At 52.1% G+C, this 15492-nt stretch overlaps 1 protein-coding gene across 1 annotated transcript in view; it reads right to left on the minus strand.

Moving 5' to 3' along the window:
* Positions 1-15492, minus strand: part of LTK (leukocyte receptor tyrosine kinase) — a 621554-nt gene that overhangs the window by 260684 nt on the left and 345378 nt on the right. The window contains exon 2 of the mRNA XM_069638785.1: positions 1320-1436. Within this exon, the coding sequence (XP_069494886.1) occupies positions 1320-1436 (117 nt within the window). The remainder of the gene's footprint in view (positions 1-1319; positions 1437-15492) is intronic.

Below are 15492 nucleotides of genomic sequence, written 5' to 3' on the forward strand. Positions count from 1 at the left end.
GAGGATGCTGGCATACCATGTAGGAGGAGGGTGCCTGGGAGGATGCTGACATACCATGTAGGGGCGGGGTGCCTGGAAGGATGCTGACATACCTTGTAGGGGGAGGGTGCCTGGAAGGATGCTGACATACCATGTAGGAGGAGGGTGCCTGGAAGGATGTTGACATACCTTGTAGGGGGAGGGTGCCTGGAAGGATGCTGACATACCATGTAGGAGGAGGGTGCTTGGAAGGATGCTGACATACCTTGTAGGAGGAGGGTGCCTGGGAGGATGCTGACATACCATGTAGGAGGAGGGTGCCTGGGAGGATGCTGACATACCATGTAGGGGCGGGGTGCCTGGAAGGATGTTGACATACCTTGTAGGGGGAGGGTGCCTGGAAGGATGCTGACATACCATGTAGGAGGAGGGTGCCTGGAAGGATGCTGACATACCTTGTAGGGGGAGGGCGCCTGTAAGGATGCTGACATACCATGTAGGGGGAGGGTGCCTGGAAGGATGCTGACTTATCATATAGGAGGAGGGTGCCTGGAAGGATGCTGACATACCTTGTAGGGGGTCGGAGCCTGGAAGGATGCTGACATATCTTGTAGGGGGAGGGTGGCTGGAAGGATGCTGACTTATCACATAGGAGGAGGGTGCTGCCATATCTTGTAGGGGGAGGGTGCCTGGAAGGATGCTGCCATATCTTGTAGGGGGAGGGTGCCTGGAAGGATGCTGACTTATCAAATAGGAGGAGGGTGCCTGGAAGGGTGCTGACATACCAAGTAGGAGGAGGGTGCCTGGGAGGATGCTGACATACCTTGTAGGAGGAGGGTGCCTGGAAGGATGCTGACATATCTTGTAGGGGGATGGTGCCTGGAAGGATGCTGACATACCATGTAGGAGGAGGGTGCATGGAAGGATGCTGACTTATAGGAGGAGGGTGCCTGGAAGGGTGCTGACATAGCTTGTAGAGGGAGGGTGCCTGGAAGGATGCTGACATATCTTGTAGGGGGAGGGTGGCTGGAAGGATGCTGACTTATCATATAGGAGGAGGGTGCATGGAAGGATGCTGACTTATCATATAGGAGGAGGGTGCATGGAAGGATGCTGACATATCTTGTAGGGCCACTAAAGTACGCATCTCGGGGGGTGCTGCTGCATGTTTTGGATGGGAAGGGTCGTTTTAGCTTTTGTGTTATTTGTGTCCTGTCTTTCTACGCTACAGTTAAACTCTCTCGCATAGGTTCGCTCATCATGTTTCCTAGACCACTGCCAGGTCCCACTGGTGGGCGGCCATTGCCTTCCCAGCCTGCTGTTTAGCAGCTGTTTCTTACCAGCACTGGACAGGTGGTCCTCTAGTGTTACATCAGCCTGCTGTGATGCGCCTGGCGACGGTGGCCTCGGCGATGTGATGTCTTCTATGGCGTTGGATCCAAAGCCAGAAACTGCAACTAAGCACATCAAACAACACACATTAAATCCAGTGTACAGATTCCTGGTCAACTTTCATGTATGCAGGAGTCGAAAGTCAAAACATTACGGGAATACAATTGGAGGACAATTTCCCAGCATATAGAACATAGCCCATGGTGCTGTCGGATCCGGATCCCTATAAAGCATACGTCCATTAGCACACAGATCATGGGGAGAGATGCTAACATGTTAACAAGGCCCAGTGTTTGCATTTGTATCCAGTGCCAGCATAAGGAACGTGCCTCCTTTCCCAGGCCCCTCTACGGGTTCAGTCTGCCTGAGGTATGGCTTGCTGTACTCCGAGGCACTTTCTGATGCTAGGCCGCTGCCTCAGGTCAACACACACCTCATTGCCAAGGCAATCCTTCCCTTGACTGCTCAAGAAGCACAGGCCTGTGCCAAAGATCCCTCAGGTGAAAGGAGCCGGGCCAATCAATTCCCAATGACGGGGTGACTCGCCAGTTGCCGCATTTCTATTACAAACTGGCCAATAGCTGCCCAGCAACCCTATACGGTATGAGCCAGAAATACCTGCCCCGCAACCTTACCAGCACTGTCACAGGCCTCCAATAGCTGCCCCGCAACCTTACCAGCACTGCCACAGCCCTCCAATAGCTGCCGGGCAACCTTACCAGCACTGCCACAGCCCTCCAATAGCTGCCGGGCAACCTACCAGCACTGTCACAGCCCTCCAATACCTGCCAAGCAACCTTACCAGCACTGCCACAGCCGTCCAATAGCTGTCGAGCAACCTTACCAGCACTGTCACAGCCCTCCAATAGCTGCCGGGCAACCTTACCAGCACTGTCACAGCCCTCCAATAGCTGCTGGGCAACCTTACAGCACTGCCACAGCCCTCCGATAGCTGCTGGGCAACCTTACCAGCACTGCCACAGCCCTCCAATAGCTGCTGGGCAACCTTACCAGCACTGTCACAGCCCTCCAATACCTGCCGAGCATCCGACAAGCACTGCCACAGCCCTCCAATAGTTGCCAGGAAACCTTACCTGCACTGTCACATCCCTCCAATAGGTGCCGGGCAACCTACCAGCACTGTCAGAGCTCACCAATAGCTGCCGGGCAACCTACCAGCACTGGCACAGCCCTCCAATAGCAGTCTGGCAGACTTACCATCACTATCTGAGCTCTCCAATAGTTGCCAGCCAATCTTACCAGCACTCTCTGACCCCTTCAATACCTGCCCAGCAACGTTACCAGTACTATCAATGCACTCCAATATCTGCCCAGCCACCTTACCAGCACCGTCACAGCCCTCTAATAGTGGTCCGACAACCTTACCAACACTGTCACAGCTCTACAATAGCTGCCCAGCAACCTTACCAACACTGCCACAGCTCTAGAACAGCTGCTGAGCAACCTTACCAACACTGTCACAGCTGTAGAACAGCTGCCGGGCAACCTTACCAGCATTGTCACAGTCCTCCAATAGCAGCATGGCAACCTAAGCAGCACTGCCACAGCCCTCCAAAAGCAGCCCGACAACCTTGCCATCACTATCTGAGCCCTCCAATAGCCGCTGTCCAACCTTAAAAGCACTGCCTGATCATTTCAGTAGCTGCCCAGCAACCTTAGCAGCACTGCCACAGTCCTCCGAAAGCTGCCCAGCAACCTTAGCAGCACTGTATGACCTCTCCAAAAGCTGCCCAGCAACCTTACCGGTACTGTCACAGGCCGCCAACAGCTGCCCAGCAACCTTACCCGCACTGTCACAGCCCTCCAATAGCTACCAAGCAACCTTACCTGCACTGTCACAGCCCTCCAATAGCTGCCGAGCAACCTTACCAGCATTGTTACATTCCTCCAATAGCAGCCTGGCAACCTTAACCTGAAACACTTGTGTACGAGCGCGATAGAAATAAAATATCAATATCAATTACCAGCAGTGTCACATCCCTCCAATAGCTGCCCAGCAACCTTACCAACACTGCCACAGCTCTAGAACAGCTGCCGAGCAACCTTACCAACACTGTCGCAGCTGTAGAACAGCTGCCGGGCAACCTTACCAACACTGTCACAGCTGTAGAACAGCTGCCGGGCAACCTTACCAGCATTGTCACAGCCCTCCAACAGCAGCCCGGCAACCTTGCCATCACTATCTGAGCCCTCCAATAGCTGCTGGCCAACCTTAAAAGCACTGCCTGATCTCTTCAGTAGCTGCCCATCAACCTTAGCAGCACTGTATGACCTCTCCAAAAGCTGCCCAGCAACCTTACCAGCACTGCCACAGTCCTCCAAAAGCTGCCCAGCAACCTTACAGCACTGCCACAATCCTCCAATAGCTGCCCAGCAACCTTACCAGCACTGCCACAGTCCTCCAAAAGCTGCCCAGCAACCTTACCAGCACTGCCACAGTCCACCAATAGCTGCACAGCAGCTTACCAGCACTGACACAGTCCTCCAATACCTGCACAGCACCTTACCAGCACCGTCTGAGCTCTTCAACAGCTGTCCAGCAAAATTACCAGTGCTGTCTGAGATCTCCAATAGTTACCTTGCAATCTTACCAGCCGTGTTTGATCCCTCAATAGCTGCTCAGCAACTGTACCAGAATTGTCACAGACGCAGCCTGGCAACCTGCCCAATGCTGTCTGATCACTCCGATAGCTGCCCAGCAACCTTACCAGCACCGTCACAGACCTACAATAGTTGACTGGCAACCTTACCATCATTATCTGAACTCTCTGATAGATGCCCGGCAACATAATCAGCACTGTCGGAGCTCTCCAATGGCTGCTCGGCAACCTTACGAGCACTATATGAACTCTCCAGTAGCTGTCCTGCAACCGTACCAGCACTGTGTGATCTCTGTAGTAGCTGCCTAGCAAACTTAGCAGCAATATCGAAGCACACCAAAAGCTGCCCGGCAACCTCACCAGCACTGTCATACCCATCCAATTCCAACAGATACCCAGTAACCTTACCAGCACTGTCTAAGCTCTCTAATGGCTGCACAGCAACGTCACCAGCACTGTCTGATCACTCCAACAGTTGTCTGGCAACCTCACCAGCACTGTCTGATTACTGCAACAGTTGTCCGGCAACCTCACCAGCACTGTCTGATCACTCCAACAGTTGTCCGGCAACCTTACCAGCACTGTCTGATCACTCCAACAGTTGTCCGGCAACCTTACCAGCACTGTCTGATTACTGCAACAGTTGTCCGGCAACCTTACCAGCACTGTCTGATCGCTCTCGTTGCTGCATAGCAGCCTTACCAGCATTGTCACAGCCCTTAAACAGCTGCCCAGCAACCTTACAAGCACTGTCGACTTCTCCAAAAGCTTCCTGGCAACCTCGCCAACACTGCCAGACCCTTCCAATTCCAACAGCTGCCCCGCAACCTTACCAGCAGGGTCAGGGCCCTCCACCTCCTGGCCTGTAACCTTACCAACACTGCCTCCACTCTCCAATGGCTGCCCGGTAACCTTCCCTACACTGTCAGATCCCTCCAACAGCTGCCGAGTAACCTTAACAGCACAGTCTGACCTCTCCAAAGCTGCCCAGAAACCTTACCAGCACTGTTTGGGTTCTCTAAAAGTTGCCAAACAACCTTGCCATCTCGGTCTTATCTCTGCAAAAGCTGTCCAACAACTTTCCAAGCCTTGTCACAGCCCTCCAATAGCTGAGCGGCAACCTTACCAGCACTGCCTGAGCTCTCCAACAGCTGCCCAGCAACCTTACCAACATTGTCATAGCTCTACAATAGCTGCCCAGCAACCTTACCAACACTGCCACAGCTCTAAAATAGCTGCCCAGCAACCTTGCAAACACTGTCACAGCTCTAGAATAGCTGCCCAGCAACCTTACCAACACTGCCACAGCTCTAGAATAGCTGCCCAGCAACCTTACCAACACTGCCACAGCTCTAGAATAGCTGCCCAGCAACCTTACCAACACTGCCACAGCTCTAGAATAGCTGCCAAGCAACCTTACCAGCACTGCCACAGCCCTCCAACAGCAGCCCGGAAACCTTGCCATCACTATCTGAGCCCTCCAATAGCTGCTGGCCAACCTTAAAAGCACTGCCCGATCTCTTCAGTAGCTGCCCAGCGCCCTTAGCAGCACTGTATGACCTCTCCAAAAGCTGCCCAGCAACCTTACCAACACTGCCACAGCTCTAGAATAGCTACCCAGCAACCTTATCAACACTGTCACAGCTCTACAATAGCTGCCGAGCAACCTTACCAACACTGTCTGACCTCTCCAAAGCTGCCCAGAAACCTTACCAGCACTGTTTGGGTTCTCTAAAAGTTGCCAAGTAATCTTGCCATCTCCGTCTTATCTCTGCAAAAGCTGTCCAACAACTTTACCAGCCCTGTCACAGCCCTCCAATAGCTGAGCGGCAACCTTACCAACACTGCCACAGCTCTAGAATAGCTGCCGAGCAACCTTACCAACACTGCCTGAGCTCTAGAATAGCTGCCGAGCAACCTTACCAACACTGCCTGAGCTCTTCAATAGCTAATTCCTTGGCTCATTCATTCACTCATCAATCTACTCACTCCTCCACTCTTCTCCATCCACTCAATCGTTCATTCCACCATTCACCCATTCATCGTCCACTCACTCATCAGCTCCATCCTTAATTCCCTCATCTGCTTGTTCACCCACTCATCCACTCCATTGTTCATTCCATGATCTGCTTGTTCACAACTCATCCACTCCATCATTCAATCATCTGCTCATTCACCCACTCATTCACTCACTCATCCAACACCTCCACCCACTCAGTCATCCACTTCATCATTTGTTGCATCACCCACACACTCGGTTATTCACTCATCAGACTCAACAGAGAGTCACTTATCCAGACTCTCTCCCTACGGTATAATTTGGCCATTACCAGATTGTGACTTGTCCCTGAAATGATTCACTCATTCACCCATTCACACACCCATCCACTCCTTAACCGGTTCATCCATCCAACTCTTCCATTCTCTTATGTATTCACTTGTCCTGTACCCGGTGCCTGCAGGATCACAGAGCCTTGCCAGCTTGCACTTTGCCTCTCTAATTACTCACTCAACCATTCACTCACCCATCCACACCCTCAGACATTCATTTATCCTACTCAGGGCCGGCAGGAGGGTTTGGGCCCTTGCCAGCTTGCGCCTTGTCCCTCTAATTACTCACTCAGCCATTCACTCACCCATCCACTCCTCCATCCACACCCTCAGCCATTCACTTATCCTCCTCGGGGCACTCACTCAGCCATTCACTCACCCATCCACACCCTCAGACATTCACTTATCCTCCTCTGGGCCGGCAGGAGGGTTTGGGCCCTTGTCAGCGTGCGCCTTGTCCCTCTAATTACTCACTCAGCCATTCACTCACCCATCCACACCCTCAGACATTCACTTATCCTCCTCGGGGCCGGCAGGAGGGTTTGGGCCCGTGCCAGCTTGCGCTTTGTTCCTCTAATTACTCAGCCATTCACTCACCCATCCACACCCTCAGACATTCACTTGATCCTCCTCGGGGTACTCACTCAGCCATTCACTCACGTATTCACTCACCCATCCGCACCCTCAGCATTCACTTATCCTCCTCGGGCCCGGCGGGAGGGTTTGGAGCTTGCGCCTTGTCCCTCTAATTACTCACTCAGCCATTCCCTCACGTATTCACTCACCTATCCACACTCTCAGACATTCACTTATCCTCCTCTGGGCCGGCAGGAGGGTTTGGGCCCGTGCCAGCGTGCGCCTTGTCCCTCTAATTACTCACTCAGCCATCCACACCCTCAGACATTCACTTATCCTCCTCGGGCCGGCAGGAGGGTTTGGGCCCGTGCCAGCTTGCGCCTTGTCCCTCTAATTACTCACTCAGCCATTCACTCCTCATCCACACCCTCAGACATTCACTTATCCTCCTCGGGGCCGGCAGGAGGGTTTGGGCCCGTGCCAGCTTGCGCCTTGTCCCTCTAATTACTCACTCAGCCATTCACTCCTCATCCACACCCTCAGACATTCACTTATCCTCCTCGGGGCCGGCGGGAGGGTTTGGAGCGTGCGCCTTGTCTCTCTAATTACTCACTCAGCCATTCACTCAGCCATCCACACCCTCAGACATTCACTTATCCTCCTCGGGGCCGGCAGGAGGGTTTGGGCCCGTGCCAGCTTGCGCCTTGTCCCTCTAATTACTCACTCAGCCATTCACTCCTCATCCACACCCTCAGACATTCACTTATCCTCCTCGGGGCCGGCGGGAGGGTTTGGAGCGTGCGCCTTGTCTCTCTAATTACTCACTCAGCCATTCACTCCTCATCCACACCCTCAGACATTCACTTATCCTCCTCGGGGCCGACGGGAGAGTTTGGAGCGTGCGCCTTGTCTCTCTAATTGCCCAGAACGAGCGCTGCCTCTTTAAGCACAAGCCCTGGGGGAGGAGGGAGAACACCGAGATCAGCCGTTTAATCAAGACATTGACGGGGCTAAAAAAAGACCATGAATAGACAAAAAGAATTGATCCGCTTTTACAAACAAGGGGCCGATTGACCCCGAGCGGGGGAGCCCTGCTAATGAAATGCATTACCTGTCGCGCTGAGCCATCAGAACGCAGCGCCTGATTAATTCACGGCCCGCAGGACGGATGCGCCCCCTCCGGCCGGCCTCATCCATAACCTTCTGCCGGCGCCCACGCAGGCCTCGGAGGCTCCTACCCAGTGCAGTGATGTCCGAACAATGCACAGTGCCTTGCTGAAAGCGGCCGCCCAGCGCTGTGATGTCCGAACTAGGCGCGCTGCCTTACTGAACGCGGCCGCCCAGCGCTGTGATGTCCGAACTAGGCGCACTGCCTTACTGAAAGCGGCTGCCCAGAGCTGTGATGGGCCAATAGTGACATCACAGTGGCGTGCCTATCCGTCTCTCTGATGGGCCAATGGTGACATCACAATGGGGGAATAAATATCGCCGTGCTGGGACAATAATGACATCACAATGTATAATAGTACAATAATAACATTACAGCGGCCAGGTTATCTGTCGGTATGATAGGACAATAGTGAGATCAAAGAACAATAGTGACATCACAATGGCGTGCCTATCCGCCACTGTGATGGGCCAATAGTGACATCACAATGACACAGCTATCTGTTTCTCTGATGGGCCATTAGTGACATCACAATGATGCGTATATCCGTCTCTCTGATTGGCCAATAGTGACAATACAATGGCCCTGCTCTCTGTCGCTGTGATGGGACAATAGTGTCTTCACAGAACACACGTGACATCACAATGACGCGGCTCTCTCTCTCTCTGATGCGACAATAGTGACATCATATCAGTGCGGCTATCCATCGCTGTGACGGGAAAATAGTGACATCACAATGGCGCGGCTCTCTGTGGCTGTGACAGGACAATAGTGACACCACAGTGACGTGGCTATGCGTCGCTGTGATGGCACAATAGTGACATCACAATGGCACAGCTATCCGTCGCTGTTATAAAACAGTAGTGACATCACAATGGCAGACACGGGGGGGGGGGGCATTTCTAGGCGAAGGGGGTCCTGGGAGTCATGCAGGAGTAGCAGAGGGTAGTTCTTTTTAAGCTTCTGCAGCTGGTCAGACCCCCTGTAGACTACTTGTGAAACCCTTGTAATACAGCAATTCTGACAGTGGAATGGTGTAGTAGGTTTTGAGTAGCTGCTTGGCAATTTGTGTTACTATGCTGCACTCTCCACTTTGCAATACAGATCGCTGGCAAAACCTCCAATGGCTGTCATCATCTTGCTCGGCTCGGCCGGCACGTGAAGTCACTTCCTGTGATGTCATCAGTGCCACATTGCCCTCCTCTGGCAGCTGAGGAGAGCACTGACCACCTATGGCCTGGATAGCGTTTCTTTACACGTCCATTGGCTGATCAGCAATAGGTTTGCACGGGCCTGCAATGACATCAGTGCAGCTAGTGCCTGCCCTGTACAGGCAATACACACCTGCTGCTATTGCCGGGCGTAGGCGACAAAACTAGCGGGCAACCGCTAGGGACCAGGAGGATAGCTCAGGGGCAACGCGCTGCTCTTAGAAGCCATGTAACTGCAGAGCAGCACAGGTTCAAATCCCGCTCCTTGCTTATAACTCTGGTTTGAAGCGCGATATAAGAACCCAATATAAGTTTTTACGTTAAAACATGGGAACCGCATGCGTGCTCTAGACTCACGGACAGATTTGTTTGCCCTGCAGGTCCCCCAGGCATGTCAGTAGCAATACGATCTCAGCCAGAGCCAGCTCAAGGGGCCCTCAAATGGTGCGGTGGCACAGGGGCACTGCAGACTGAGAGCCGGCTCAAGGGGCGATCAAATGGTGCGGTGGCACAGGGGCGCTGCAGACTGAGAGCCGGCTCAAGGGGCGATCAAATGGTGCGGTGGCACAGGGGCGCTGCAGACTGAGAGTAGGCTCAAGGGGCCCTCAAATGGTGCGGTGGCACAGGGGCGCTGCAGACTGAGAGCCGGCTCAAGGGTCCCTCAAATGGTGTGGTGGCACAGGGGCACAGGGGCGCTGCAGACTGAGAGCCGGCTCAAGGGGCGATCAAATGGTGCGGTGGCACAGGGGCGCTGCAGACTGAGAGCAGGCTCAAGGGGCCCTCAAATGGTGCGGTGGCACAGGGGCGCTGCAGACTGAGAGCCGGCTCAAGGGGCCCTCAAATGGTGTGGTGGCACAGGGGCGCTGCAGACTGAGAGCCGGCTCAAGGGGCAATCAAATGGTGCGGTGGCACAGGGGCGCTGCAGATAAAGGGCGCCGCTAGCTCACACAATGTAAAGTGTTAGTCAGTGACTTTGTATTAGTAAGTCACTCACTAATGGAAAGTCATTTGCTGACACGTGACATGACAGTAAGTGACAGAGGCGCGGTGCCAGCGACCATTCAAGAATCACATTGCGCCTGGCGTGGTGCTAAACACTGGTATTTGTTTGTAATCTGGAAAAAGTTTGGGCCCCGCCCACAAATCGCGCACATGACACTGGTAGGCCTGGGGCTGGCACTGTTCGCAAAACCGCCATGAGAGCACCTTCTTTGCCCATCATGCCCAGCCCTTCCTAATGCCACAAAGGTCAGTCATCACCTCGTGTCTTGCAATAAGTCCTCCTCTGCAGGACCCCCCCTTCCTCAGCTTGACTTACTACTTCCTCTCCATCCTACACCTTACGCACCCACACCCCTGTACACTAGCCGCAATGACGTGACCACTGCACCACCAGCGCAGCCCACCCCTGGCCCTCACACCAGCACCCAACCTCAGCCACATAGGCCACACTCCAACTAAGCAGCCTCCCGTCCACTCACCTAGGAAGCACCCCTCAACCCTGCAGACAGGCTCACAGTGTCACGCGACCACACTAGTGGCAGGTGTGCATGACGCGATTCTCTCATCTGCCGCTATTGTCATGTGCCTCCATGCGTAAATGCACAGTAACATGTGGTGCCGTTTCCCTGCAAGACAATGTTCCGTTTACCATGCACGTATAGACCATGGCAAAGCACCATTTAAACGTGTACGGTCGACCAAATATGCTTGTAATGTGCATGTAATGTTTACCATGTCGGCATGCAGTGTGCAGGTAATGTCCATGTGTATTATTGCAGAGCCCTCAACTGCAATCAGTTAGGACAGCTGTTCTTGATTTAGCCACATGTATAAACTTTGCTCGCCATGCCTTTCAGTGTAGCTTCTCCGTTAGCTGAAATAGTCTGACACCAAATGTGGTCCAGGCCATCAATGGCATATCAAACACACAGCCACCCTCACCTACCATATGGAATCCGTAGAAAATGTTGATGAAAAAACATATGGTAGAATTGTTCGAATTTCGGCTGTACGTAGAGCTGAAAATTCCAAACAATAGCACCATACGGCAGCATTATATCGAACAAGGGAAGCGGGGGATGCGGGGTTTTTCCCCGCACCCTTGTTCGCTATGATGACATCAGGGGTTGTGGGGGTGTCCCCCGCACTCTTGTTCGCTATAATGACATCAGGGGTTGTGGGGGTGTCCGCCGCTTTCTAAACAATAACGTTTAGTATAAAAAAGGACCCTGCGGCACCGGTTCCTGTCTACGTAAGTGGAAGGAACTTGCGCTGCAGGGAGACAGGGGAGTTGGCGGCACACAACGAAGTGTGCTGCCAAAAGGTAAGTAGGGTGAGGGGGTAATAGTAGAAACACGTCGAAAGGGAAATGCGGTTAAATAAACTCTGGTTTTTCCTCCCGCAGACTTTTCCCATTTGACATTTTCACGTATATCCCTACCATATAAATCTGCTCCGTATAACATTACAGAAAGAGTCGTCGCTGCCCAAAAAAAAGTCATACCCATGCAATAGAAATCGGGGCAATTTTAAATGGGCTGAAGCAGTAAATCTGGGTGTAAAAGCAAGGCCAAAAGCTTTTACGCCTTGATTTACCCCTCCGTCATATTTTCCAGAACAGAGAAGGCAGGGGAGGGGCTTGCCGCCTCGGTTCTGCCAGCGTGTTTCGATTGACGCCAGCATGGGATTGGGAATGGATTCCTATGGAATCCGCCTGGATTTTGCACCTGCTGAAGACCAGGCGGATTCCATAGGAACCATTGATAAATGGAGCTCGCAAAGCACAATTTGCAGGCGGAATTTATTTCTCACAAACCGGAGAGTAAAAGAAAGAGCAACAGCGAATTTTACTCTTTCCTCGTCATCCTCCGTCTTGGGAACTTTAACCGCTGCGTGCTGGAGACTCAAAAGCACGTAAGTGCAAACGTTGGTGCTCCCATCCGTGCACTTTACATTTATTAGAAAATGAGGCTGAAGGGCAGGTTGACACTGTACAACGATCACACAAGATGACACACAGATGGCTATTAACATATCGATGTCACTTCTGCCACCTGGCTGATCCTGGTGAATTTGCACCACTGGACAAGGAATCGGTATACTCTCGGGGGCACCCATTTACAGCTGGGACACGCATGCGTTCCGCACTGTGATGGGGGCGGGGGGGAGGTTCTTTTTCAGTTATACTAATTCTATCGAATTTTAGATATGTATACAGGTGGGTATAAACATATAAACTCAGATAACACCCCGCCTAGTACCCGTTATAAACATGTCACACGCAATGACATACACCGTGACCGACAAGGACTGAATATTAACACGGTAGACCGACACGAATATTGACAAGTCAAGAAGTGAATGCCGATAATAGCGTTATATTGAAATCTGAAAAATACCCTGTATGCCGGATTACCTACTATACTTTATTATGAGACTTTGGAACGATGGGCTTGCCGATGGAGGGTAGCACTGGGGCAACGTGCTGGTCTTGTGAACCAAAACCCTGCAGAGCAACAGAAGTTCGAATCCTGCCACCGCCCTTAGCAATTTAGGTGAGTCATTGACAAACAATTTAAATTGTAACTGTTAAGAGATTTCACATTACTTAAAGAATCATACTAATTTGCAAAAGTATTAGATGTACGTTCATGCCTTCCCTCTTTTAGCAATATAACTAAATTACAAGCAAACAAAACCTCCCACGGCATTGCCAGCAGTGCTTAATGTGTGGGGGTGGTTGCCGGTGCCCAACACTGGCACTCTTTTTTGGGCACCGGAACTCATGCGGGGCCAGCACGTGTGCAATTGCTTTGTTTGTTCTTCCACTTCGCTTTGATTATAAATCATTGGGATTTGTCATTCTGATCTCGATCTCTCTCGTGTTTGCAGGTTGCAGGCCATGACTGGCTGGGCCTGGGAGGGGCCTGGCCTGCAATAGCAATGAACAACTGTTAAAAACAGCCAATGAAAACTACCATTCTGTTGTTACTATGCAGTTTGTTTTTGATACATTCTGTATAGTAGTAACACAGAATGTGCAGTTTTCATTGGCTGTTCTTCTGAGCCAGTGAAATTACATGGTAAAGTGTTGTTGTTGCCAGAGGAGGCAGCGCGGCGCCACCTTCATTTCACGAGTTACTGTGAAGTGAAGGTGTCGAGGCGTGGCGTCGTCGGTCCTGACTTGTGAGAGAGAGAGCCTACCCTGCTGCACTGCGTGGTGCAGCCTAGTTGCTTCCTGGGGCCCCTTATGCCTGCTTTTTCATTTGTGCAGGTGCCAGTGTGTGCACCTGGCCCCGACCACCCTGAGGCCCGACAGGGGACCAAGTCCCAGTCGGCAAAGCAGGTAAGTCACTTGTTGTTGCGTGCGGTGCAGCCTGAGCCTGTCACGGTCAAGTGATCAGGCAAGGAAGGCCCAGGTTGGGGCCCGGGCGGTGGCACGGTCCACTGGTGGTGTCCTGACTGCTCAGGAGGAAGGACCCCACCAGGGGCCTGTCCACGCACGGGCTTCTGTCTGTGTGACCTGTGTGCAGTGTGCTGCTGACTGCAGTCAGTGCCAGGACCAGGCAATTTCTGTGACCAGGGGCCTGCCGCCTGCCGCCTGCCGCAGACTGAGTCGGACAATTCTGCCGCGGGCGGCCGGGCCCGTGGATTGTGCCCAAAAGTAGGTGTTTTACTTTTTTCTTTGAAAACCTGACCTTCCTTGGGGCCGGTGGCCGGGGCCCCGCCCCAGGGAAGGTAGGTTTTCAAAGAAATAACTTATTTTGAGTGGCGGCTGTGGCCCATCACTTTGAAAGTGATGTGCCCCAGCCGCCCAAATATATGTTTTTTCTTTTAAAATCTTACCTTCCGGCGCCCGCTGAGCCACGCACCTATTTTTGTCATCATCAGGCTCAGCATGGCCGTGGCGGTGGTGGCCCCACGGAAGGTAGCCTAAGTGATTGAGGCAAGGCAGGGCAAAGCCCAGGACCGGGCGGGGAACGGGCGGCAACGTGGTCCCACTAGTGTCTGTCACAAAAGGAATTAATTGTTGTTTGCAACTTTGGCCACTTTTTCATTGGTGCCGAGCCCGACTCGAGACAATTGTATGCCCCAGCCCATTCATTTAAGTGAAACATGAACTGTGAATTTTTGCCTGTGTGTTTCCGTTCTTCTTTTTAATGTTATCGGCCTCATTAGTTCACAAACGAGCTTCAGAGAGGGGATCCGGAACAGTGTACGTATTGGGCTGAAACCAAACCGGCTGCACTTCACGAGAGAAGCCCATGCAAAGACGAACTGCTGAAATGCCATTTCAGGCTTAAAGATACACGCATGGAAACTAGACGGGGATAAAAATGGTGCACGTGCCCACTAATCTGTCATCATAGATAAAAGCACTAGTTGAGTATTTGTGTATAATTCTCAACCGTCTTTTGCTGTCATTTTTCTTTTACATAATTTCAGCGCATGTTTTCTAACCTGATGTGTGGTTTAAACAACAGATGTGGCCCCTTAACATGGGTACAATACGCTCCGAGCATGTGCTCCGAATGAAAGCACATGCAATCCTCAGATAGGAATCGTCAGATAGGGTGGTGGGTGACTGTTACACCGCGCAGTTTAGTGAAGTATGTCAAGAACATGTCAGTGGGAAGGAGATATCCGAATATGCATTCTCCTCTGGCTCCCGGATATTGGGTGACAAAACATATTTAGTTTTTTAATATGTGTTAAGGTGGAAAGAGGCCCTAAAGAAGAAGTAGCACAGGCCGTTGATTTCACAACTATGTCTTGCAAAAGTGACTTTTTCTAAGTTATACAACACCATGCTCATGCTTGAAGGAAGGGTGAAGGGGGATGCATTTATGAGATGTGATGACTGATAAGGGCTTGAGAGGAAATTGATTACACAAAACACCTGGATGAGGTGACTGAAGAACGGGCTGAGGGGAGGGTGCTCTTCCTGGAGGTAACCGATTTACAATACTTGGTGTCAGATGAGGCAGAAGGGGTAGAGACAAATACAGTGCAACAGTGACTGAAACAGAATGCTTTTTTATTTATTAGCATTTTTAAAGCACTCACACAGCCCGGGGACATCGAGGCGCAGTTACAGGAGGAGCATGTCTTAGTTGCATATTTACTACTAGCCTGTGCCAGCAGTTGCTGCAGCGCAAAACATGCGACATGGAGCAGCAGCAGTGTGATGGGCTGGTGGGGGGCCGATCTA

The sequence above is a fragment of the Ambystoma mexicanum genome, chromosome 14 (genome assembly GCF_040938575.1).
Source record: "Ambystoma mexicanum isolate Mex_15411 chromosome 14, UKY_AmexF1_1, whole genome shotgun sequence".
NCBI classification, from domain to species: Eukaryota; Metazoa; Chordata; class Amphibia; order Caudata; family Ambystomatidae; genus Ambystoma; species Ambystoma mexicanum.